This window comes from Artemia franciscana, chromosome 17 (assembly GCF_032884065.1).
Source record: "Artemia franciscana chromosome 17, ASM3288406v1, whole genome shotgun sequence".
Taxonomy (NCBI): Eukaryota; Metazoa; Arthropoda; class Branchiopoda; order Anostraca; family Artemiidae; genus Artemia; species Artemia franciscana.
In genome coordinates this window covers 966,010-992,726 of record NC_088879.1, presented here as the reverse complement: position 1 = coordinate 992,726, position 26,717 = coordinate 966,010, and the positions used below count along the sequence as shown (strand labels likewise).

The 26,717-nt window shown below is 35.0% G+C and overlaps 1 protein-coding gene across 1 annotated transcript in view; it reads left to right on the top strand.

Moving 5' to 3' along the window:
* LOC136037659 (beta-1,3-galactosyltransferase 1-like) overlaps window positions 1-26,717 on the top strand; it is a 45,396-nt gene that overhangs the window by 1,939 nt on the left and 16,740 nt on the right. Inside the window, exon 2 of the mRNA XM_065720388.1 lies at window positions 19,438-19,564. Coding sequence (XP_065576460.1) covers window positions 19,438-19,564 — 127 coding nt within the window. The remainder of the gene's footprint in view (window positions 1-19,437; window positions 19,565-26,717) is intronic.

Below are 26,717 nucleotides of genomic sequence, written 5' to 3'. Positions count from 1 at the left end.
GGACTTAGAGACCAAAAAAATGAATGCGCTTCTCTAGTAATGACAAAGAAACAATACACGATCATTAGAATCTTGCTATATGCTGTAATACGCACTTTAGAGCACTTGGAACGAAAGTAAACATTTACCAAGGGAATGAATACATCGTTCGATGGCTTTTTTATGCTCTTTCCAAATTCAGTAATTGCTTCTGGGGTAAATTCCATATTAAGCTCCTGAAGGGGCTAAAAGGGCTCAAAACACCCCACAGTAACCAAAAGCTTAAACATGTCTTTTTAAATAAAACTTCATAGTGAAAAAAAATTTGCTTTGTAGCTCATTCAGGAGTGATAATTATTATTTTAATTGGTTTTAATAATAGGCTAGTATGTTATTTTGAAAATAAATTTGCAGGAAATTTTAAAGAGCCTGAAACCCCTTGAAGGTGATGTCACCTTGGTTGTGACGTCATTTTGGAGGCAATGATCCCTTGCCTTTTTGGGGGTGTTTTCCCCATTTTCAAAAATCTTGCAATTTTCTCAGGCCTGTGGTTTTTGATACGTAACATTAAAATCAATGAACTTTGTATATTTGAGATCAGCATTAAAAACAATGCTTTGGATGTAGTCTATCTATTGTTATCAAATTTCCTTTTCTTTCAGAGTTTGGTTACTATTGGCTTAGTTACTCCCTACTTACAGTTCGTTTCGGCGAACCGTTTGACTCTACAATCTAACCTATATTCTATGTGTATTTCGGAATATAAGTTGAATTTTCCTCATCCTTTTTTCTTCATTCTTTTTATTTATCTTAATTTCCCTTTGCTGCTCAATTTTACACGTAGAAAGAATTTTCCAGTTGGATTTTCCATGGGGAATCTTCTTTGGAAAAATTGCCCACGGGATGGGGAATTTCTGGTGTACGCCACGCCGGGCCTCAGTTTTTAATCCTAAAAAGACGATTCCAGTAGTTTTGTGTTCCCTTCACTCGCTTCTGGCTCCCAAAATTAGTTAAAAGAAAGCTCATTGTAGTAATCGCTTTATTTTCCCAAGCTCCCTGTTACGAACGCCGAAAACCTGAATTTAAAAAATTGACTGAACAAGAGGCCCAATCTTAAGTACACAAAACTGATATAATTACCGTGACAAGAGGTCCAATTACGGAATCTTTATCTAACTGAAAATTAATTACCGCTCCCAGTCCATAGAACTGTCCTCTCGACCACCTCTTAGGTAAAAGACGAAGGTGGAATGTTACTATTTGTACATAACTACCCTTTCCCTAAATTAATTTCTACCCTCTTCCTTTCACATTACGATGAAATCATTAGGGTAAGTGTAAGACTCAAAGGTTTGCCGCGTACATTTAGTTTGGCTGTTTTTTTTTGTGTTTTTACTATTCCCCAAGTCAAAGGCGGCGACTCTACCAGCTGCACAAAGTGCAGCTTTTTGCTGCACAAAGGCGGCAACTCTGCCAGCAGTTGCACAATAATACTGACTTCGTCATCTGGAAATTTCAAACCCTGGCATTTTTCTAGTAGATGATATAATAATTTTAATTAAATCCTTTTTGTAATCAAATTTCTCCTTACTCAAAACAAATATTAAGTAGATTTACTAACTTGCGGATCTCGAATTTTAACTTGGAAGTGGAGGAAGACAAGGGCTAAATAAGTTCAAGTACTTGTCTATTATAGCAACAACACTCAAGTTCTTAATCTGAGTAAAACCGATTTGTCTGTCTGCATTTGGAGATAATTAGGCCTAGCTTAGTCTCAGTGAGATAAATTACTATGTAGGTACATTTTAATTAAATATTTAATATATGGAGTTGGCTAGGTTAGGTTAGGTATTTAATCTAATGCGTTCTGAGGGCCTCCTTTTCATAATTTTCTGTTTTTCCATAATTTTGGTACTAAAGCATTATATTCTCATCAAATTTCGGTATATTTCATTATGATTAACCTACAGAGTAACCGGTTTTACTCAGATCAAGAACATAAGTGTGGTCGCTATAATAGACAAGTACCCAAATTCTCGTATAAGTGGTGATAAATCGTAAGGAACCATGTGGTACCTGGTTATTAAAACAGTGAATCTGCAACACCTCAGGAGTAGTGGCCACCCTCTGCTTCCGACCGCAGCCCTGTCTCTTCGAATCCCAATCCCGACACTTTTTTTAACTTCTTCAAGACGCAGGTGCAAGTTACATAATAGGGTTAGTTTAGTTATGCAAATGTTGTATAATAGAGTTTTTCTTTCTTTAATTGCTTAAAAACCCAGTAGAGCCAGGAAGAAACCTTCAGGGCCCCTCAAGTAGGGACATGATCCCAATTGTTCATCACGCAGTTTTTTGATGCTGCACCTACACTTAGCCATTTCGCATCTGCAAACGAAGAATTTTCCGCCATTTTCTATGAGCAGAACTGTTATAGAGTTTAGACGTCTATTGATTTTCCTAGGAACAAAGGTTTGTTAGCAAACAAAAGGTATCCCGCTATTTCCTGGAAACAGAAGCGTCACGTGATCTGCTATTGATTCCTATTCTTCTAGTGGGACCGGGTAATTTTCTTTGTCTTCTGAGGATACCAAAAACGGGTACTAGAATGGAATTCTCATCAGTCTTAAGTAAGATTTTGCAGGTGCAATTCTCATCAGCCTTAAGTAAGATTTTGCCGGTGCAAGTCGATTTAAAAAAATGAGTGCTACCAGAAATTTGAAAAAGGAGGGGATCGCTGCCATATGCTGGCGACTCTCTTTCAATATGCCCTCTCTCCCACCGAAAACGGGGGACATTATACCCAAATTTAACTTACTATAACTCTGTATAATAGCAACTAAAACCCTCTTCCCTTCTGTTATTGCATGGTTCTGTCTGTGATAAATGAATCTTATTTTCTCACAAATTATGCGCCATTACTGCAATTTCAATGTGCTTTCCTGGTAATTGAAGCGTATCCTATTAGAAGAGTTAAAATTCCATAAGCATTTGCACGGGTTAAAACCTTAATGATACCTTCCATCACATGAAGGCTTAGCTTCCAGCAAACAGCCTATGTTAATTACATAGGGGGAGCATCCCTTTGTCTGTTACCTTCGAAAACTCTGACAATACAATTGGATCACAAATTAGAAACATTTTTCTGATCAAGTTGGCGAGTTATGATCAAACATAATGATTTATGAGGGGGTGACCTAAATTCTAAATATTTCCATTGTAAAGGGTCAACTGCTATTCGCTAAGGAAAGCAAACAAATTATTAGTCGTTTGTTAATCGTAAAAACGGGGCGCTGACAACACCTGCATTGTCTGCTAATCTTCAATTATGAAAAGGAAATGGCATTTCAATGGAAAAAGAGTAATATTCTTTCCTTATTATAAGAAAATAGGTTAACAAGGACCATTTGACTATAAAAATTAATTATTACACGGGTGGCCTCGCCCTTCATTAGGTAAGATGTAACCCTAGGCATCAGACTAAAAGTTTACTGAGTGTCTGTTTTTTCCCTCTAGAGTGCCTTATTTATTACACATAATTCTCATAAAATGATGCTTCTTATAAAAAATATAGACTAAGTCCGCCCCAAAATTCTAGTTTAGCTAATTTTTACTATATTGGAAATGCCCCATACAAGTTGTTACTTTTAAAATTCCAGAGGGGAAGCGACTTGATATCCTATAGTGTCCTTGCAGGTCTGAAGGTGTAGTTTGTGCAAACGCACAATGAGGATATCAAAAAAGTCTGCAAAGGGGTGCCTTCACACTATGTAAAGGAAAATTTTGACATGAGCGTTAATAGGAAGTGTGTGAAGAACAGTTTAGCTCCAACAGCGAGTGTCACGGCTATTCGCTCTTCACTATTTGCTCTTTTAAATTCAAAAACTATATAGTTCGCGTTGAGAAAAATACTATCTCGGCCATATCGGGTGAAGTCTATGTGCGTTCGGACGGTTTGAGAGTTCTATCACACGACCGTTACCTTGCTTCCGATGAAGACGTATGTTTAGAGTACAGGCGGCCTCTTGGTCTGGAGAAAGCTCAATAGCTGGTGGGAGGAGGGTCCATTTTTTCTCAATCTCTTTCCTATCTCCAGCTCAACGATGTATTTTTCCAGTCTTTCATTTGTTTATATATATTTATGTTATTGCACAAAGTGAAATAAATGTTTTTAACAAGTGTTTGATATTATACTTTTATTTTCAATGCTCTTTTCCTGTCGCTGACCCGGTTTAGGCCCAGCCCTCGGTTGCTGGAGCGGTAGCCTCGGCCCTCCGAGTGTCGGCAAGCTCTAGTGCTCTTTAATATCCTAATATTTTAATGTCCATGTAAATATATTCAACTGATTATTTTATGTAAATATGTAGTGAACTTATTTATTATAAAGAAACCACCTATTTTGTTCTTTTGTCTTTTAGTATTTATTTGATAGACTGAGGTTAGGTTTGATTGGTTGTATTTTGACAGCGAGAGGAGTAATCTGTATCAGTTTCAAGCTTTATTTGTGGATCATTTCTTTGTGGAACTTCATTGTCTGGTAAAGCAACCTTCTTAATAAATATAATTGAAAATCGTGATAAAATGTTCTTGGAAAACCCAAAAACATCCATTAATTCTTTAGCGTATGGCAAGTCATATGATAGAATAAAGACTTTTGCATACGAGTTTTTGACATGTTTAATATTAGTGAACCGAACTCGAGGTTGAATATTGATGATCTAGCTGAATCCATTTAAGAATGGTCCCTGGTGATGTTACAATTTCTACAGTCCGGTCTCACCATGAAAATATTTCCGTAACCGTTGTTTCCGCAATCTCTTTCATCAAAGTAAATGTATGAGAACACTTGCATTGAATTGCACTTACTTTGTCTATCTATAGCGTTGTTTGCGATTCAAGTTCTCTTGAAACAAGCAAATATATCCCTTTCGACCGAAATTTGTACTCTCGACATACAGTCAAGCTACAAATAAACCCTATGGATACATTCCATTGGATTTCAAGCAAAACACAGCCGAAGATTTACGGTTGGTCACGGATTTTTTTTTTACAGTGAAACTACCGTATATCCTCCTGTGAATGGTAAAAAAGGTCATTAGTTGCCATCTTTACAATGAAGAAACTACATGAAAACAGACATTTATTTTCCGTCCTAGGTAATTCAAAACCTCGGCTTAAGAAGGCTATGCTCACATATGGCATTGACAGTGAATTCATGAATCCCCTATCTGAGCTTTGTTTAAATTCAACTGAAGGCAAAGTTCAAATGCCAGAAGTAGTTAAGCAACAGACAAAGCAATTCACTTGTACATGCCCTAGCTTGCAAAAAAGAAAGAAAATGTTTTAAAAGATCACGGCTTGTTCAAGCAGATGGTCGTTTCTTTTCATTGTTACTGCCGATAATTCCGGGACTTCTAAACACTATTCACTAGATGGCTAAATCTTACAAATTGACGCCAATAGAACTCGCTCTTTCACCAAAAGATCATTTTGAAGATAATCTTGAGAAATTTATTGACAATGAGACCATTGATGAAAAATCAATGTTGCTTCAAAACGTGTTGCGACGTGTTGCGACGTGTTGCGACGTGTCGACAAGCATGAACCCTACCGTGAAAGACCGCTCAAAGTAAATGTTATTGATAAACCTCCAAGTTCCGAGATTATGAAACCGCTAAAAAGGAAGAAGAAGATTAATCTAAGGTTTCATTAAGCGTTTTAGACCTAATGTCTCAATCGTATCGTGAGCAAAGTAAAATACTCTTAACCTATCTCGCTGAAAATGAACATGTACAAATTGATGACAAAAAGAATGAAGTTCTAATCCAAGGCAAGAGTTAGAATTTAATTGATTTAGTATCAGATTTAATTTCAAATCGTAAAAGACTTCAATCATTTGATACAATATCAGTACAATATCCTATTAGTATGTCAAAGGTTTCCGGACGCTTCACACCACATTTACGTTCAAAATATCTCAAGTTTTGAAACATGTGTCTGAAAATATTGGTCAAGCGGGAAGTTTAAGTTCCCCAACTACACTTACCCGAGTCTCCGGAATTGCAAGTAGTTGGTGACAGAGAATTTGCAGAATTAACCCAGTTACACTTTTCATCGAAATCATAGACCTCGTGGTAACATTATTGAGAAAACTAAAGTATTTTTCCCATTGCGTGGATTACTAGAAGATCTTTTTAACTCTAGATCAGATTCAAAGACGTCACAATAGTCCGTACAACCATATTTTACTTGTAATCAGTGTTTTTAGTCGTTTTGCATATGCCGTTCCATTGTATTCAAACAGAGGCGATGAAGTTGATAAAGCCCTTGAATATATCTTTGAACAAGCTTCTTAGAGAAAATTCAAACCAATCGGTGGAGTGAATTTGTTAATCCACATGTAAAAAGGTTTTACTGAAGTATAATGCAATACCTGAAATGGTTGAACGGGTCGGCGGCAATAGCTGAAGCTTTGATAAGGACGATTCGACTTTTAATGTCGAAATATTGTACATTGAAAAATGCTGCTGCTTTTATTAAAGTTTTAGATGAAATATGCTGATTTATAATCAACATCCTCATCGATCCCTGTCCAAACTTGACATTTTTCTTAAACAATATTCCATTGAAAAGGTTTTGAAGAAGAGGAAATTTAATGTTGGTGACATAGTTCGAATCAATCGAACAAGTAATATTTTTGAAAGGGGGAATTACTGGTGATCCACTGACCTTTTTAAAGCGTCAAAAATTTGAGACACTAAACCTGTATTTATCGTCTATGTGATATGAAAGATTATTGGTGGCTTCTACAAGTATGAATTACGAAAAGTTAAAAAATAGAATATTCCAAATTGAAAAGATATTAAAGACTTACTCACAGGGGCAAGAGACAGTTGCTTCGTCGCTGGCTTGGACAGAACTCTGATTTTGATTCTTGGATTGCCGCTGAAGATTTTCAAAATGCCTAATGATTTCTATCTGACATTCATGTGCAATGTCTCAGATCCAGTCTATATTGATTTGAATAAAACAAGCTTTTTTTGGACGAAACTCTGCCCTGCAATCAGGGAATTCGAGGGAAGGTTTGAAGTTGGTCTTAATTATTGTATTCTTGACAATACATGTCATATCCTGAGATAGGATTTTACATTTTATATAAAAAATTGTACCCTTTGACTTCCCTGACGATGGTTTGGTGACAAAATTTGACTCTGATGGTCGCTCCTTTGCCAGAATACCCTACAAAAAGTATAACAATATGCATGAGCTGTGTCGAACAATCAGCAAAAAATTGCGAGTTGAAAAAAAGGTGGCTTTACGTTCAACTATTCAATAGAACAGAGGAGAATTATATTACCAATCCATTTAAGAATGAAAGAACTATCCTCAATGAGGATTTACCTAAGGTTCTCGGTTTTAAAAATCGAATTATTAAAGCAAACAATTTCAGTGGCAAGGATCATATTATCTATGCAGACTATTGACCCGGCTTCTTATCTAACAATTGTATATTTCTTTATACATTCTTTGTAAAACCTTGAGAATCGGTAATACCAATGTCCTCCTTCTACGTATTCTTGAGTGAAAAACCACTCTCGAACCCATTCACCACTGCAATATAAAGCACCTTCAATATATTCCAGTCAACACTTCGTACTCGGAACTCTTTCAGTTAACATTAAGAAGTGAATTGGGCAACCCGCTAGCAATAACAAAAAGTTTGGCTGTGATTACATGTCATTTTCGACCCATTCAGCGAGATACCTAATAGAAAAAAAACTTTTGTTTGTCCTGATATTCATTGATGTGTTGTTACACTTAGATCACGACAATAGGGTCATGGAATAGACTATTATAGGGGCCGTTCGTCAACGTCTGGTTACGGTTTCGGCAATTGGTTTGCTAAGTTTGTTTTGCTCTGCACCACCCTTGCTGAAAAATAAATCGCACCGGTTTCCGCTGATTTTCCATCCTCTACACCACACGATTAGAGCTCTGGGAACTATTTTAAAGAAAGTGTTTCACAAATTCTCAGGTACAGTGCACGATCCCTCGGAGAGCGATTGATATCACGATAAAGAGGGAAAGACTTAAAAAGGGCGAGAAACCCTTGATCACTCATCAACCATAACTCAGCCCGCAAGCGTAAAATATCGCTCTTGTCAAAGAAGAAAAAGAAACAAAAAATATAAAATGCTCGATTGAAAAAGTCTTTCTTTTCCTAGAAATGTTTTGTCTACCATATAAAGGATCGCATCCTTCAATCACCTCATCTCTAAATCATTTCAATGCCGAAATGAGTTTAAAACATGGTCACTACGATCAATCTATCCACAACATCTGCTTTCTGAAAACCTACACTCACACATTAATTTATAGTGAGGACTATTTCATAGGTTTTGACTACTACATTTATAAATTTGTATGTAATGGTAAAAAATATAACAATGAAAAACGAAGTGCAGCCGAGATAATATCTTATGGAAATTGTGTCGTACACAATTTGTTTAGACAAATAAGTGTCTACATAAATGGAATATTTGTGAGCACAAGCAACAGTATTTCAAATTATACAAGTTATATTAAACTTATGTTGATGACTTCAGTCATATAAGCTAATGAAAGGTTTGGCTACTGGATATAAACATAAAATGGACAATGTCACTATCAATATACTTGGCGATGCCACTATTCAAGGTTTACACTTGGTTGGGAAAATAAATCATGAGATATTTAGTATTCCTCAATGATTTTTTCCCAATGCTAAGATTAGTATAAAGCTACAACTTGCTCCGTCCAATTTTATTTTGCGAAAAGTACTTGACTCTGCACTTGATGCAGCAGCCTCTCTCACCTCGGCAATACTTCATGTACGCAAACAACAGGTTATGAATTTTGTTGCTTTGGCAATTGAGAAATTAAGAGCTAGTTTAAATAATATCTTTTTGCTCGTTCCTAATACAATCACGAATCAACGGCATAATTCTTCGGATATACGTACCTACTCCGATTCATCATTTATCAGTGGTAAAATTCCTTCAAAACCTGGCTTGGATAAAGTAAAAAGTGCCTGTGGTGTTGGATCATGGACAAATTCTCAACATAAATTTGAAATGTCCGGACTTTCATCTCTTGTATGTAAATTAAATGGAATTTACTCTGTAATTAATCCCTTGATAAATCCCAGTGGACCCCAAATGAATTGTCAATGCAATCCATAGATCAAGATTCACAACTATTTTAAAATGGTATAACCAAAGAAGTGTTTGTAAAAACTCATGGTATCATTGTATTGGATTTGTCCGGTAATCAAGATATGAATATGGTCCTAACGGGCGCACTACGTTTAGAGTGCACCTTTGCCGAACCATTGGAGGAACTTATAGTATTAATCTTTCTAAATCAATTTGAAACGTATTGGAAAATCATCCCGGATGGTATTTGTTCTCTCGGACTTGGCACCATGATCACAGAAAAAGGTCAATGTATTCAATTGGGATTCCTACATGTCCGAATTTATATCCCACTGCATATCCTCGGGCTTCTTCGAGCATATTCAAAGTGTTAGCATTACCCTTATCATCGTTAATAGTAGCCCCTCAATTGTAAAGACGGAGCATCGACTGTGCATCTTTCAAACAGCGAAAAATATTGAATTTTTTGATCCTCTTGGTCTACCGTATATTTTCTACGCACCTCACATTAAAAACTTTCTTGAGCAAAGTGGAAAATCTATTATTCAAAATCGTAAGTGAGTACAAGTTTCTTAATAAAAAGCTGTGGTTTTCATGCACTATTATATTTTGTTTTTTGATGTCATAGATATACTTACAGTGATTTTCTCAACATTTATGGTGACAATCCTAGATTGAACGACTTTGCTATCCGCGAACATTTATGCTCGTTCCTATCTGTACAATATTAATTTTAGTCCTTTAAGTGTGAAATGCTTTAAAAATGTTCGTTAAAATGTTTACTAATAAAGCTTGTGTGTAAAAAACTTTGTGTTCTTTACATTTCTTTTTCCACGTATAGTTAACCATCCTTAATGACAAGTGGTGGCAGCTCGTCAGTATTAAACTTGTATTCATCTTGGCATGCAAAGTGAGGGTCATATTTTCTTTATTATAGTGAAATTTATTTTTATTATATCTCTTAGTAAGTCAATAGTACTATTTTGATTCATATTATAAAATTGACGTTTTTCAATTTGCCCTTTTGAAGCAATGTCACATCAACAATTCTAATGTGAAGAATAACTTTCTGTAACAGCCAAATAAAAATCAGTAGGTTTGTAATTATTGTAGCAGGGATCTTCACAGCGATGTAGAAACCAAACTCTTATTATTCGAGCAATTGAAGCGAAGATCAAGTTCTTCTTCCCATATAATTTAAACCACGACGATACCAATCTCTTGAATATAAACTGAAATCACGTTTAGGGTTTTTGCAATCATACCAGGGTATGTATTTTCCAATTGTTCACATTTACCATAGTGACAATTGGAGCATAGGAAACCTATAGTGTTAGAATCACAAATATCTTCAAGAGAGGAATTACAGTCTTTAATTTGCACTGCATATCTTCTGCAATTTAAATGGATTGCATAATCTACACTTTTCATTATAGTCATCATAATAGTACAATTCTCACAGAATGACAAGCTGCTCAGTGTACACAAACATATGGACATACGTAAAACATTTTTTCAATGTTGACTGCCTCACTTCCAAAAGGAAACTGACTCGCGAAAAATAAAATAAATAGTCTTTTCTGTCAATAGTCGCTGTTGCTGATCGCTTATTGGATCAGTATAGAAATGCGAGGAGTAACTGGGACTCTGGGTAATCTTTAAACAAATGCCCTCTATCATTTTTTTCGTTTCGATAAAAATTGTCAATAAATTGACTAAATGCCTTGGGATCACAATACATAAGTTTCAGACATTAATCCAAAGACGGAGACGCATTTTTCATTGTAATGTCAATCACTCCCTTAATGAAGATTCTCTTCTGCGTTGACAATCTTTGAAAATTATCATATCGAATTAACCATTTTTCCAAAGTAACAAGATTTCCCATGGTTTTTTGTTTGTCCACTTATATTCATTTTAATTTTGACGGTATCACTGCCGATCATAAACTAAGAATGAATAAGGACTCTTTCTATCTTCTCTTCACCATCCTATAGTCCGGGTACCTGATCCAGCTGGTCACTATAAGCACCTTAGAGATAGGAGCGGTAACCAACTATAATCTATAATGAGAAAAACATTTTTCGAAATATTTTTTCCTACATAGTGATTCATAATTCAATGAGTGTATCCGTGGGTAAACGATCATTGGTGCTAGTAACATTGTTTTTCTTCAACCCTTTTCGATTGGTGCTAGTAACATTGTTTTTTAATTCCCTTTCGGATAATCTCCGCTAGTCCTTTTTTATTTTACCTGCGATTTCTCTGTCTATTACCACATTATTTTTACATTGGTAACAGCTTCGACACCTAGACAAGATGTGTTGCATGACATTGTGGGATTACACCTGTCTTCTTTTTACCTTTCGTTGAATTGTAATTTTAGGAGGGTGGTGATAAGATTTATCCAGTGGTAATATGTTACCAGCACCAAAAAGTTGGTATTCGTCATCAATTAAAAGTTTTATGTTTGCGTTCTCTTTTTACTAACTTCTCTGGAGATGTTACAGTCGCATATCCACTTCTAGAACACTTGAATTTTCTCGGCACTCCAAAGATTTTTAACGCCTTACTATCATGACGACGCACTCATACATTTCCAATAAGATCGCCTTAAGCGCTTGTTACATAATTCAAATATATCGTTTTGTCAGCATTCATTGCTACGATAACTTTGTCATGAGCACACATCTTCTTGGATTATTTCATCTTCACTTTTAAAAAAATAAGCTGCAGATGTTTATCCTTCCGATGGTGAAATAATACTGAAGGAAATCACATTATCCAAGAAGTCACGTAAAATTGCGTCATTCTCAACTCCAATTATGTAATAGACACATGTATCTTTTAGAAAACATTACCTATAACGTAACATACACTTGTGTCTTGAAAAAGTTTAAAAAAGTGTCGGGACCTGGATTTGAAGGGATAGGGCTGTGGTCCGAAGCAGAGGGTGGTCAGTACTCTTAGGAATGACTTGGGGGTCTTAAGTTGAACTTTTCAGAGAGTGTTGGGGGGGGGGCTAGTGGACATCAAATTTTAACTTGGGATAAACCCCTTTTGGACCTATTGTTACTTACGGTTAAGTAGCAAGGTAAATCTAAAGACGCCATTTGCTGTCTTGTGATCGATACTGCTTGTCTACAATATCCAGGGAACATCTGAGGGGATCAAGTTGAAATTTTGTACAATAGTTGGGGGAAGGCGTGTCCCACCGATCTTGTATCCAACCTATCCTATATCTAATGTATCCAATACCCGAATGTTCGCTCTAGGAAAATTTGTGGAAATTTGACCTATTATGGTCAATTGGGAAGAGGACAAGTGCTCTCCCTTACATTTAAAAAAATACGTTTTCGGGGGATACTTTCGTCGAAACTAAAAAGAAAAAAAGACAAGCTTGCTCCGTAGACAAGACAAGCTAGAGTATGAAAAACAAATTTACTCCCCCCCTGAATTTTTTTGAATTGTCGCCAGTGAATACCATTAATAATCGCAACATAGTACTTAACTTGAATGTTGTTCAACTTGTGGAAAATAAACTATTCATCAGAAATTAGTCTTTCATTCTCGTCAATTTGGTTTCTACTTGATTCTTGATCAGATTTGAACAAAAAACATGTTATTTCGATTGAACGTAAGGAGCAACATTAAAACTTAAAACGAACAGAAACTATTCCGTATACGAAGAGGGATGTCCCCTGCTAAATACACCCCTCTTTACGATAAAGTTGTTTAGTTGTTTTTAGAAAGCTTTTGTTTCTAATTAAACCAGTTTAATTGAATTGGGACAAAAGTCAAACTTTACCGTAAAGAGTGAGATAGTGAGGAAAGATCATCCGCCTTCATATACAGAACAATTTTGCTCGTTTCAATTTTTAATGTTGCTCCTAACTTTCAGTTGAATAGAAATATATATATATATATATATATATATATATATATATATATATATATATATATATATATATATATATATATATATATATATATATATATATATATATATATATATATATATATATATATAAGAGAAATTATGATTGTTTTTCAAAAAATACCAGAAATTTCTCCCAACCTCCATGAAAAATTCTCCCCATAAAAATTCCTCCATTGGAAGTCTCCTCCCCATAGAAAATTTCTCCGGTGGAAAATTCCCCCATAGAGAATTTCTGATAAAACTTAAAAACGTGAAGAAAGGAAGAAAACGAGTAACGGTGAAAGGGTGTTACCCTATCACCGTTATTAAAAAAGGCTCATCCTATTTTAGTTGTATGTTTTGTTTTAAGATTTGGTTTTTTATATTGTTACCAGTTTTATTCTGCACTGAGGACTGTCAAGCGTAGGTTTTGGCCGAAATATCTGCACAATTTTCACTGGCGTTTTAATGTCCTCATTTTCTTCCTTTCTTAGCATTTTTATGTTTTATATTGCTCAGCCAGTGTGGTCTCGGAAAATGTTTGGAGAATTTCTCGCGCAGAAAATACCCCCACGGAAAAATCCCCAGATAACTCCAAACTCGCTGGAAATTTCCCCCGGGATATCTCCTCATTTAATGTTGAGTCACCAAAGAGGAAGTAAGACCAGTAAAAATAATTTCTTACATGAATACTGGCAAATCCCCCCCCTCGTGTTTAAGTTTTTCCTAGAAAGTTCACCCTCAGAAATATCCTTTCCAACGGAAAATTCTCCCTGTGGACAAGGAATCTTAAAATGCTATCTTATTTTGACTGACAATCAGAAAGACACTGGAATTGTTATTATGACTTCGAATAAAATACCAAAGAAAACTAATGAAGGAATAAAAAACAAACAAGAATGAATTTCAGCCGGTGAATAAAACAAAAATTTTGGGCAGATATTTTGGTAAAAGCCAACCACCAAGCCATCTGCAGTGGAGGAGGAAAGAAAAACTTTTGAAGTTACTCAAACAGAAAGAACATAACGATTGACGAACAAACCAGCCACGAATGATAGATCATTATGCGATTAGTATTGGTCATTATTTACGGATTATGACTTCTATTAATACAATTTCTTTTGCACTGAATAAGTGAAATAATTGGAAATTGAACTACTTTAAATATGGGAAAAAGGGAGGCAACTATACAGCGCTCTAGTTCCCAAATCAATCTTTTTATCTTCCTGTTTCTCGGGAAAGGGGGGGGGGTGTTATGCATCGTGGTTAGGTTAATCACAATGATATGTGCCTAAACACGATAAAAAATACTTTAGTAACAAAATTATGGAAACTACAACAGAGAATTATGGAAAAGATCCCGAAATACCAAAGATGAATTTTCGAAGTCGTAGTTTTCAAGCTTTGCCATAGGACGCAAGGAATCGTCGAAATATTTTGTTAATGGAAGAAAGTGTAGCCGCTTCTGCATCCATATGTAAAGCACAATCCAAATATATTTTGTATTAATTTAAAAAATTCAAATTATTAATTAATTTTTAACTTATTTTTTAGTTATTATTATGTTATTTTAATTATTAATATTATTTAATTTGTTTTTTTTTTCAATTTATTCTTATCTCTTTAATTAATTGGTAATATATTTTTTATTACTGTTAATTGAATTTAATTATTATTATAAATTATCACTGGCTTATCATGACAAAACGAAAAATTACAAAGAAGATAGAAACGAGGACAATAACAGCCAGTGAAAAACTTTTTCTTCGCGATTACTACTATTTAATTATTCTTTACTTTGATGCTTTATTTTTATTTTATTGATTAATTAATAACCGTTTAATTACTTTATTTTGTTAACTGCCCCCCAACTTTATTTTAAGAAAGATAAAATTGTAAAAAATGGAAAATGATAATAGCCATAAGATTATTTATTTGAAATTTTGCAACGCTAAATTGTCTGCATCCAAAGCAAGTGCCCCCTCTTTGCGGGGTAAAGAAATTTTGTTAATGGGAGAAAGTGTTGCCGTATCCATATGTAATGCAAAATCTAAATATATTTTTTCGAATGAAAAGAAAATATATATTAAATGGAGCTCCTCCCTTTAGTTCTGATGCAACGGACGCGAAGAAATTCCGAAGATTCAGCGCCATAAATGCCCTTTTTGGGTTTCAGACGACCCTATCTCATGGAAAAATGTCCTTCTTGATGCATCACGGGGTTACATTTCTTTTTTCGTTGGCAGGAGGCTGATTCTATACCTTTGGACGTCTCATTTCTGCTGAATTTTATAGCTTAATGTTGCAACCGTCTTTGGGAGTGTTTGTTGCTTTAAAATCTAGATTTTCTCCAGCAATACTCCCTATCTATTAGAAATAGTTAGTCACATGATTGTCAACCAAATTATAAATATTTTAGAAATTTTCAGTATTTTCTAGAATACATAAATTCAGTTAAACTGAGTGTAACTACACGCAACTTTGCTGTTAGCAAAGGGTATACTGTGGGATGAATAATTTGGTTCCATTGCATCTTCAAAGTCATGAGAGTCAGAGAGAAATAACTAAAAATACATATCACAATAGAAAAAATGAAGGTTAAATTCATCACTCATATAAACCCCAAGAAACACATGCAAAGAGGTTTGTTACAAGGAAACATATATGAATACACACTGTTCGCGCCGGCGGAATCTTTGCAACAAGGGATCATTCGGGGGGCGTAAAAACAAAATTATTCTTTTTTTCCACTTCTTTCAGTGTATCCGGCATGTTGCATTCAGACCTATCTATGGAGGATTGCCTTCGTTCCTTCGCTTGTGCTGCCATTATAAGCATGGGATAACTTCGCTACGAAAAATAATAAATTTCGCACCCAGAGAAATTTGTGTTTCTCAGAATCTGATCTTGTGATTTTGCTTATCAAACATGTCATGTTATTTATTAAAAAATTATTTACTTTCAATTCACTTTGATTTTTTTTTTCCCAACAACTTTAATTTATCCTTAGAAACAAAGATATTTTCAGCATTATTTAAATATCCGATTTCAGACACTTTACCTGTGTATGACGTAAAATAATATTGTAACTGAGGTACTGCGTATAAGGCATGCAAGAAGGCTATACTTTTTAATTTCGAACAAAACCTGAGTAGGCTATATGAATTGGTTTTTGGTCAACCTTGAGAAAGATTAAACAAAAAAACAAGTTTTTTTTAAATGAAAGTAAGGAACGACATTAAAACTTAGAACGAACAAAAATTACTCCGTATATGAAAGGGGCTTTTCCTCCTCAACGCCCCGCTCTTTACGCTAAAGTTTGACTCTTTTGGTCAACCTTGAGAAAGATGAAGTAGATGTTGGAATTTTTTGGTTTATGAGAAGGATATTTTAAGCATATTCTGACAGCTCAGTACAAGACATTCAATTGATGTCATTATGATATAGACGTTTGATGAAAAACGAAAAAAGGTCCTTACGTGTTATCCCGACCACACTCAAGAAATGAAGTTAGGTTTACCACAATGATATATGCCAAAACATGGTAAAAATACGATACTTTAGAAACAAAATTATGGAAACTACAACAGAGAATTGTAAAAGGCAGGCCGCCCAGAACGCATTATATTAAACACCTAAACTAGCCTAACAAACCTTATATATTAAGTATTTCATTAAAATATACCTGCATAGTAATTTATCTTACTCAGGCGAAGCTGGTTACCGAGAGTGCACTCAGAAAAACCGGTTTCAAATAGGCTTCTTGAGTGTGGTCGGGTTAACACGTAAGTACCTGGAAAAATATAATAACAATTGAGAAAACCAGGAGAACCGGTGTGATTTTCAACCAGTTGAAAAAAGCCGAAACGAAGCGAAAAAACAAAACTAATATTTTGACAAGGACCTCCGCCAAGCCGTCTTCAACGCTCAAAAATTTAAAACAAAACAACAACAAAAACTTAGCTAGAGGAATTGAAAGATTTACCTGACTTACTTGACTTAAAGCTCATGCTGGTGGTCCATTGTAAAGAGAGATGGGACTCTTCGCCTCCATTCCGAACGGTCCTGCGCAAGCGTGACTGCCTCTCAGAGATAGTACCGATCATGGAGAGGTATTGGATAAGACTGTCCCTCCATCTTAACCGGGGTCTTCCACGGGAGCTTTTCCAGCCACGTTCAGGGGGATCAAAATCGAAAAGTGTGCTTGCGGGTGCTTCAGCTGGCATGCGAATTTAGCGGCCGAACCTCCGTAAGGCTCTTACCTTGAACTGGCGACAGCTAGGGGTCTGATCCGTTAGTGTCAGCAGTCGGCTGTTTGAGACGAAGTAGTACTACTTGATCCCTTCGATTCGTCGTAAGAAGTTGAAAGACAGTTGTTCTGATTGTCTTTCATTTGTTCTAACTTTTTTTTGTCTGTTTCAGTTTGTCTTCTGTTTTGTTAGATTTCACTTCAAAAGGTTACTTGTTTTTCTTTATATGTTTGAGTTCCAAGGCAGTCCTTGTCAAAATAGTTGTTTTATCTACTCTCTTCGTATTTTTAACTGGTTGAAAACCACCCATCTTAATTATTTTTATATTTTTGTCGTATGAAACCAAGAAAGGAAAGAATATAATAAATGAAAAGTAAAATCAACTAGTTAAGGAAACGAGGATTTTATCAGCCAGTAGAAAAATATAAAGACGAAAATCAAGCAAATATTTCGACAAAGACCTCCGCCAAGTCGTCCTCGGTGCTCAAAAAAAAAGAAAAAAGAAAGCAAAAACAACAACAAAATCTAACCTTTCGAAGTGAATTGGACATTCTTTTATTCTTTAGTATCTTTTCTCCTCTTGTCCAATTCACTTCGAAAGGTTATGTTTTGTTTTTGTTTGCTTTCTTTTTTCTTTTTCTTTTTTTTGAGCACTGAGGACGACTTGGCGGATGTCCTTGTAGAAATATTTGCTTGATCTTTGTCTTCGTATTTTGCTAGTGGCTGGCAAAATCTTCGTTTTTTCACCTATTTGATTTTATTTTTCATTTATTATATCCTTTCCTTTCTTGCTTTCATATGTCATGTATAGCCATTGTGGTCTTAGAATGTATTTGTATTATGTCTTAGAACCTATTTCTTATGACCTAGCGAATGATTTTTTAGGGCTTTTGAACTCTGTTAAAGGAAATAAGAATATATATATATATATATATATATATATACTAGCTGTTGGGGTGGCGCTTCGCGCCACCCCAACACCTAGTTGGTGGGGGCGCTTCGCGCCCCCCCCCCCAAGCCCCCCCGCGCGCGTAAGTCGTTACGCGCCATATTAGTTACGCGCCATATTAGTTACGCGCCATTGTAGTTGTGTCCCTATGTCCCACCTGTGAATATAGATAGATAGATATATATATATATATATATATATATATATATATATATATATATATAATATATATATATATATATATATATATATATATATATATATATATATATATATATATATATATATATATATATATATATATATATATATATATATATATATATATATATGTTTTTAACTACGTAAAACTTGCGAATATGCAACATTCTTTGCTGTCCCATTGTCTGTGCATATAAATAGATTTTCAGGTTTACCGACTCTTGAACATGCAACATATAATGGTCCATGGGAAAACAATCCGTATTCAGATCTATACCTCATGATTCTAATGATTGCCCTTGAGCTTTGTTGATGGTGATTGCTAATCGACCATTCCCTGAGTCGCCATCGTCATTTATATATCCCCCTGTGCACCCCGGCGTCCCCTTTGTAGTTATGTCCCTGTGTCCCGGTCGTCATTTATATTCCCTGTGTCCCGGTCGTCATTTGTATCCCGGTGTCCCGGTCTGTATATACATTCGTTTTTTAGTTTTGTTTTTCTCCTTTATTTTTTTCCTTTTTTTCTTTTTTAGTTTATTTAGATTTTTAGATTTTTTAGTTTTTTTATTAGTTTTTAGTTTTTTTGTAGTTTTTACCATTTTTTTAGTTTTTTTAGTTTTTTTTTTTTACTTATGTCCTGGTCGTCATTTATACTCCCTGTGTCCCGGTCGTCATTTGTGTCTCGGTGCTTTGTTGATTGCTAATTTATATTATATTTACTGACTAATTCTAGCACTTAGTGACTAAATCTATTGTTGTGACTCCGGAAACTTTCCGAATGACGTGCTATGAAATGTGTGTTATTTTTGGAGAAACATTTCGCTACTGTATATTTCCTCTACTGTGATGGTAACTGTAAATCTAATTGCTGTTGTCCGCTTCTTAGTCCTGCGCAGAGGCTAGCCATAACTTCAAGAAGGTCATTAAACTTGTTTTTTTCTTTTGTAGATGGCGGTCAGATGGAAGACAGGAGTTGGTAAGGTACTACAGACAGGTCTTGCTGCTGGAGTTGCTTTTACTCTACTTCTTCTTGTCGTGACCATAAATATTAAAACACCCAGTATTACTCCTAGAGGTAAGTCCTTCTACTTATTACCAATTAAATTAGCCTTATCTTTGTCTTCAAAGAGCCTGAACTACAAAAGTTAGCTTTACATTAACTAAAGACTGCTGGCAGGATTTCGTTTTCGTAGGAAATAAAATTTATTTTAGGAGAAGTAAAATATGCTTTAATAAATTAATATTAATAAAACGTAATTTAAAAATATACGCCCTTGGGGAGGGGATTTAGCCACAGACATATCTTTCATTTGCTACACCACGGCTTCATCTGTAAAGGTTTACGTGTACTCTATGAGTATGTAGGTATGTAAGTACACTAAGTGTGTAGGTATGTAGGTACACTATATAAGTATGTAGGTATGTAGGTACACTATAAGTATGTATAAGTATATACCCCTTTTTGATTTCGGGTGTTGGAGACGCAATTAAGAGATATAATTTACAGCAATACCATTTGAGGATGGGCTCCGACCCTGCCTTTGAAGAATTATGACATGAGATATAGTTTAGCACAAGCTTTTCCCCAAATCTTCCTATCTTTGCTTATGACCATCGTTAATAATTAAGGTTCAAATAATAAATTTTTGGGTCATACGCTGTTACAGAAGTAAACACGATTTATGACAGCTAGGGATGCGCATGCATGCCCTGACCTTGACTGTCCTCCGAATTCTACGAAACCTGGAAAAATGGGGGGGACGGTACATTAAGTATTTTCATGCTGGAACTGATGCGCGTGGGATACTCGCGGGCAAAATTTCACCCTAGGGGCTGGGGTAGAGTACAAAAAAGACTAAGAACAACTGCTTTAAGGAATGAAACTGTGGACATGTCGGCTATGGTATTATGTTCTAAAGTTTGGCTGCTATGATAAAAACAGCCTTTTTGAAACTCAAATTAATTTAACTTAGCTTTATTAGTTAACTTAAGTATTTAACCCAAGTTTTTTTCTTAGCTTAAAAATAACTTGTTATTTATTGATGTTTTATCCTTCAGCTAACTGTTTTAAGTTTTTGTCTAGTTAGCAGAAAGCCCCGGAGTCAGTAAAGCTGTTTCAAAGAAGATGGATGAACCCCAGCTTTTTTTTTTTTTTTCGGCATTTTGAAAGCTGCTTAGCGAGGTTTTCCACAAAAGAATTTTTGTTAGCTTAAAATAGTTCAACCGAACTTAATAAGTTAACTTTCATTTGTAATGTTTTTTTCTTATCTTGTCAACAACTCGCGTTTTTTGCGTTTTTTTATTATTTTCTTAACTACTTTATATTTGTTTAGCCAGCTGGAAGCCCTGGAGTCTGTAAGTGTAAAGAAAGTTCTTGAACCCTAATTTTCGTTCTTTTTTTCGCGCTATAGAAAATTTAAATTCATTGTGAAAGTAGTGTAGCAAGGTTGTTCGCATCTTTGTTGAATTAAGTTCCAGCTTTTAAACGTCATCGTGTGGTGTAGAAACAAATAAAGGCTTATCTGTAGCTATAAAACGGATACGGCTAACAGTAATAGAGCAAATAAATAAATTGATTTGAAAAGCCAACGCTATAATAATTCGGTAATTTTTGATAAATTGGAAAGTATAAAAAAAAGATAAAAAAAATAAAATGTACAAGAAATAAAAAGTAGAAAAAAAAATGAAAATATCAGCAGAGCAATTTAGACGACAGGCAAAAACAGAAAAAATAAACGATATAAAATATTGAATTAAATTCCAGCTTATAAGCGTCAGAGTGTGGTGTAAAAACAAATAGATGCTTATCTGTAGCTATAAAACAGGATACGGCTAACAGTAATAGAGCAAATCAATAAAATGATTTTAAAAGCCAACGCTATAATAATTTGGTAATTTTTGATAAATTGGAAAATAGAAAAAAAGAAGAAAAAAAAAAAAGAAAAAAAAAATAATAATAAAAAAAATAATAATAAAAAATAAAAATATTAAATAAACAAGAAATAAAAAGTAGAAAAAAATGAAAATAACAGCAGAGGCATTTAGACGACAGGCAAAAACAAAACAAAAAATAGACAATATAAAATATTGAATTAAATTCCAGCTTATAAACGTCAGCGTGTGGTGTAAAAACAAATAAATGCTTATCTGTAGTTATAAAACAGGATACGGCTAACAGTAATAGAGCAAATCAATAAAATGATTTGTAAAGCCAACGCTATAATAATTTGGTAATTTTTGATAAATTGGAAAGTATAAAAAAAATAACATAAATGAAAGAAACAAGAAATAAAAAGTAGAAAGAAAAATGAAAATAACAGCAGAGCCATTTAGACGATCGGCAAAAACAAAAACAAAATAAACAATATAAAATATTGAATTAATTCCAGCTTATAAACGTCAGCGTGTGGTTTAAAAACAAATAAATGCTTATCTGTAGTTATAAAACAGGATACGGCTAACAGTAATAGAGCAAATCAATAAAATGATTTGTAAAGCCAACGCTATAATAATTTGGTAATTTTTGATAAATTGGAAAGTATAAAAAAAATAACATAAATGAAAGAAACAAGAAATAAAAAGTAGAAAGAAAAATGAAAATAACAGCAGAGCCATTTAGACTATCGGCAAAAACAAAAACAAAATAAACAATATAAAATATTGAATTAATTCCAGCTTATAAACGTCAGCGTGTGGTGTAAAAACAAATAAATGCTTATCTGTAGTTATAAAACAGGATACGGCTAACAGTAATAGAGCAAATAAATAAAATGATTTGAAAAGCCAACGCTATAATAATTTGGTAATTTTTGATAAATTGGAAAGTATAAAAAAAATAAAATAAAAAAATAAAAAATAAATAAAATGTACAAGAAATAAAAAGTAGAAAAAAATGAAAATAACAGCACAGCCATTTAGACGACAGGCAAAAACAAAAAAATAAACGATATAAAATATTGAATTAAATTCCAGCTTATAAACGTCAGAGTGTGGTGTAAAAACAAATAAATGCTTATCTGTAGCTATAAAACAGGATACGGCTAACAGTAATAGAGCAAATCAATAAAATGATTTTAAAAGCCAACGCTAAAAGAATTTAGTAATTTTTATTATAAAGTAGAAAAAAATATGAAAATAACAGCAGAGCCATTTAGACGAAAGGCATACAAAAAAAAAATAAACGATATAAAATTTAATTACAGATTATATATAAAATACAATTATTATGTTTATATAATATAGGCCAACCAAGTAAAATGTAATTAAATTTAATATGTATTATGAGGTCATATTATAAATAAATGAATTATAAATCAAACAAAAAATAGCGTATATTCTTCTGAGAGGACTAGAGAACAATTTGTCCCCCCTTCTCTCGAAACAAAGCTTGAAGGTCCTAGAATGGGGTTGTTTGGAAGGAAACATATAATGAAGTAAGAATTGCTATTTCAACATGTTTCCTTCTCCACAGCCCCCTATTCTAGCCTTATATCGAAGGATCTTTACCCCTCCCCTTAGAAAAATGGTTCCTGAAAGTCCCAGTTCGATCTCTCAGCCGTTAGACAAAATAGTGTAAACTTATCAAAACTACGTATAAAATTCGTCACCAATTTAATAAAACATAATGACAGTTGAGAAATACACGATTGGCTCCAGGCTTCAGGTACCTGTTGTATAACGTTATATGATTGTTTGCAGAGTTAATAATTAAGGTACTTGTCTGTTATACCGACCACACTGAAGAAGTTAAGTTAGGTTAATCTTAATGAAATATACCTAAACATGATGAAAATTTAATATCATATTAACAAAATTATGGAAACCACAATAGAGAATTATGGAAAGCAGGCCGCCCAGAACGCATTATACTAAATACCTAATCTAAATATATTTAGACTAAGCTAATTATCTCTGAATTCAGAGAGAGAAACCGGCTTTACTCAGATCAAGAACATGACCGGGGTCGGTGTAATAGGCAAGTACAATAATTATTATAAAAGTATTTACAGCCAAGTAGATTTTGTATATGAGAAATCTCCAACACAAATTAGTAAAGGTCCTGTTGTCTCTACCTTTGTCTTTGGCCAAAATTGTCACAACTAGATATCCCAAAACGTGCCTCAGTTATTGAAACACTTTATTCAATTAAGAATTAATATTTTCATATTCTATGTAACCCATTTTTTTTTTTAGTTTTCTCGTAAAATATTCGTAGGGTATTTCAACGTCAGTTTTTCAGAATATATTTGCAAATACTTTAATGATTAATTTTAGCCGTGACTCTGCTAAAACTGATTATTAGCAACAAATGTAACTATTTGCTTGGTACAAGTAGGGGCGTCACTTAAACTTTTACCATTGACAAGCAAAACAGTTGTTTAAGGCTATTTAACTTCCAGTTGTAGAGCAACTAGTTACTAGTTACTAACTAGTTACTAGTTAGACCTTTTAAAGCCGCAAATCTTAAATTCCTCTGTTATTATGGGGCTAATTTAAATGAATAGTTTTCTAAGCTAAATCATTTCTCAGTAGGTGTGTCACCAATTTGATATTAGACAGATTTGAGGCTCTTACTGCAACCTCGAATCGAAGGCTTAGTTCTTCGGTCCAGCTTGAAATTAGACTCGAAAATATTCATCGATTCTAAGCTTTACTCAATTTTGCGTCGAAAAAGCTCCAACTTTAGAGCTATCCGTTACCAAGGAGCTCCTCCTAAGTTCCACTTGAAGCCAGATTAATGTTTAGGGAGTTCAAGAAAACAAAGTTTGGGTTGATCTATCAACCCGGCATGATTCGTTATTCTCTCCATGGAAATTGTTTTTTTTGAATTAGGAGTAAATAGGTAATCATACATTATATTGTTTTTTTTTTTTAGCTTTTTTGTTACTCATAGATGGCGGCTACTCTCCTTGCGTGCAGAAGTATAGCGAGGATTTTAGTTCGGTTGTGGAAAGATCCAGCAAGACTCACATATAGGGGGGGGGGGCATCTTCGGTTTGTTTCCCTATTCCCTTGTAATTTCGAGACTTATACTATTTTTATATACAGTTTGTGTAATTTTCAATCTTTTTTGAATATTTGCAACCCCCTCCCCCGAATAAGTTTGCGTGTATATGACGGAGCCTAGCTAAAGAATGGATCTTTGTCTATAAGTTTGCGTGTATATGACTGAGCCAAGCTAAAGAATGGATCTTGATATAAATGCTCAAGAGATACATACTTACAAATGGCTATTCTGGCTCGGGATCACCCACTTTCAAAATTCGAATAGACAGGTGGTCCGTGCCAGGCTTGGTGCGTAAGTGTGCTACGCTTGGTGGAACAAGTGACGCTCTGAAAAGTACATGTCATGATAGAGAGGGGGCTAATCCCAGTTCTTTTTCTGTGAAGATTATGGCCAAGGGAAGCCACATACGGAGGTTGCCCCTCTTTTAAAAGATTTTACAGATACAAATACGAGAGTCCGAACTGCCGACAGCGAAACAACGGAATTTGACGTTGAGTCAGGGGTCAAACAGGGGTGCCCCCTTTCGCAAGCTCTGCTTAATTACATATTAAACTGGATAATGGCGAATTCGCTTCGCACCCACGAACGATTTTTCGTTGATCAGAGAAAAGACAACCCGATCGCCCTGACGGACCTTGACTTCACAGACGATGTGGGTCTCATGAGTAACAAGTCATGAAAGCAAACGCCCCGAACCTCCTAGATATCCAACTAGAGGGCGGAACCATTGAGACTGTTGAAGAGTTTCACTACCTTGGTTCTATCCTAACACCGAACGGAGGTGCAGAAGCTGACGTTAGAGCTCGAAAGGGATGGGGTGTCTTCACAAGCTTGAAGAAGTCGCTTTGGAATAGACATGAGATTAAAATCAAAACGAAGATAAACGTCTACAAGGCAACTTTTCGATCGATCCTGTTGTACACCTGTGAAACTTGGCCTTTCAATAGCCGAAAAAACACGTTCACTAGAATTATTTGACCATCGCTGCGTGAGGCACATCCTACGGGTCAGCCGATGGCCTCATATGTAATCATAAAAAACGAGGACTGAAATTCCTGGGACACACACTACCACGGCCAGCTGGGATATCCCGCGATGTTCTCACCTGCGATCCCCTTCCAACTTGGAAAAGGAGACCAGTTGGGCAAAGGAAAAATCTCTGGCAGACATTCAAGAATGACCTGGATCCTTGGGATGGCTTTCGACGACACAACCGTCGTTGGGATAAGGACTATCTAAAGACTGAATGGGTCGTCTGGGTCCCCCTAAACTAAGTAAAATAAGAGGGGGCAACACCTTTCACATACGTAATAATTTTTTTTCGTTTTAAGTTTTAATGTTGCTTCTTACTTTCAATTGAAAAAACTTGCTTTTTCAAAATTATTTTCCGATCATTTTTTAAATGATCGACCTTCACAGAGAAATGCCCTCCCCATCGGATCATCCTCTAGAAAATTCAATCCTGATGAAAATTTACCCCGGACAATTACTCTTAACAACTCCGCGTGTAAAATTGAGACTGACAAGAGAAAGCAAGAAGTACAAAAAAATTATAAGAATTCAGGCAAATTCCCGCAGTGTATAATTTCCCCTGACAAGTTCACCCCCCTTGAAACTACCCCCGGAAAATTCCCCCAGGGAAAAACCCCCAGCAGAAAATTTGTCCCTCCTTCCCACCCGAAAATGTATGCATATATTGCAATAACAAATACTATGCGTAAAGAATGGGCAAACTTTATAACTTGAAGACCTTTCCCCTGGGGCGGTTGGGGGATCATGTTATACCCAAGGGCACAGTAATTAGGCCTTTCAACTTTGACGAACAAAATGGCTATCTTAAAATTTCGATCGGACGATTTTGGGAAAAAGGTGACTAGGGAAGTGGCCTAGTTGCCCTGCAATTTTGGGTCACTTAAAAAGGGCACTAGAACATTAAATTTCGTTCGAATGAGTTCTCTCACGATATTCTACGACCAATTGGTTGATACGATCATCCCTGGGAAAAAACAAACAAATAAACACGCATCCTTGATCTTTTTTTCTGGCAAAAAATACAAAATTCCTCATTTTTGCTGATAGAAGCTTGAAACCTATATAGTAGGCCTATGGTTTTCTGATACGGTGAATCTGATGATGTAATTTTCATTAATGTCTGATGAGTTTTGTGGGGGGTTTTCTCCCTGAATCTGATACTGTGGTTTTCATTGAAATCCCTTGAGTT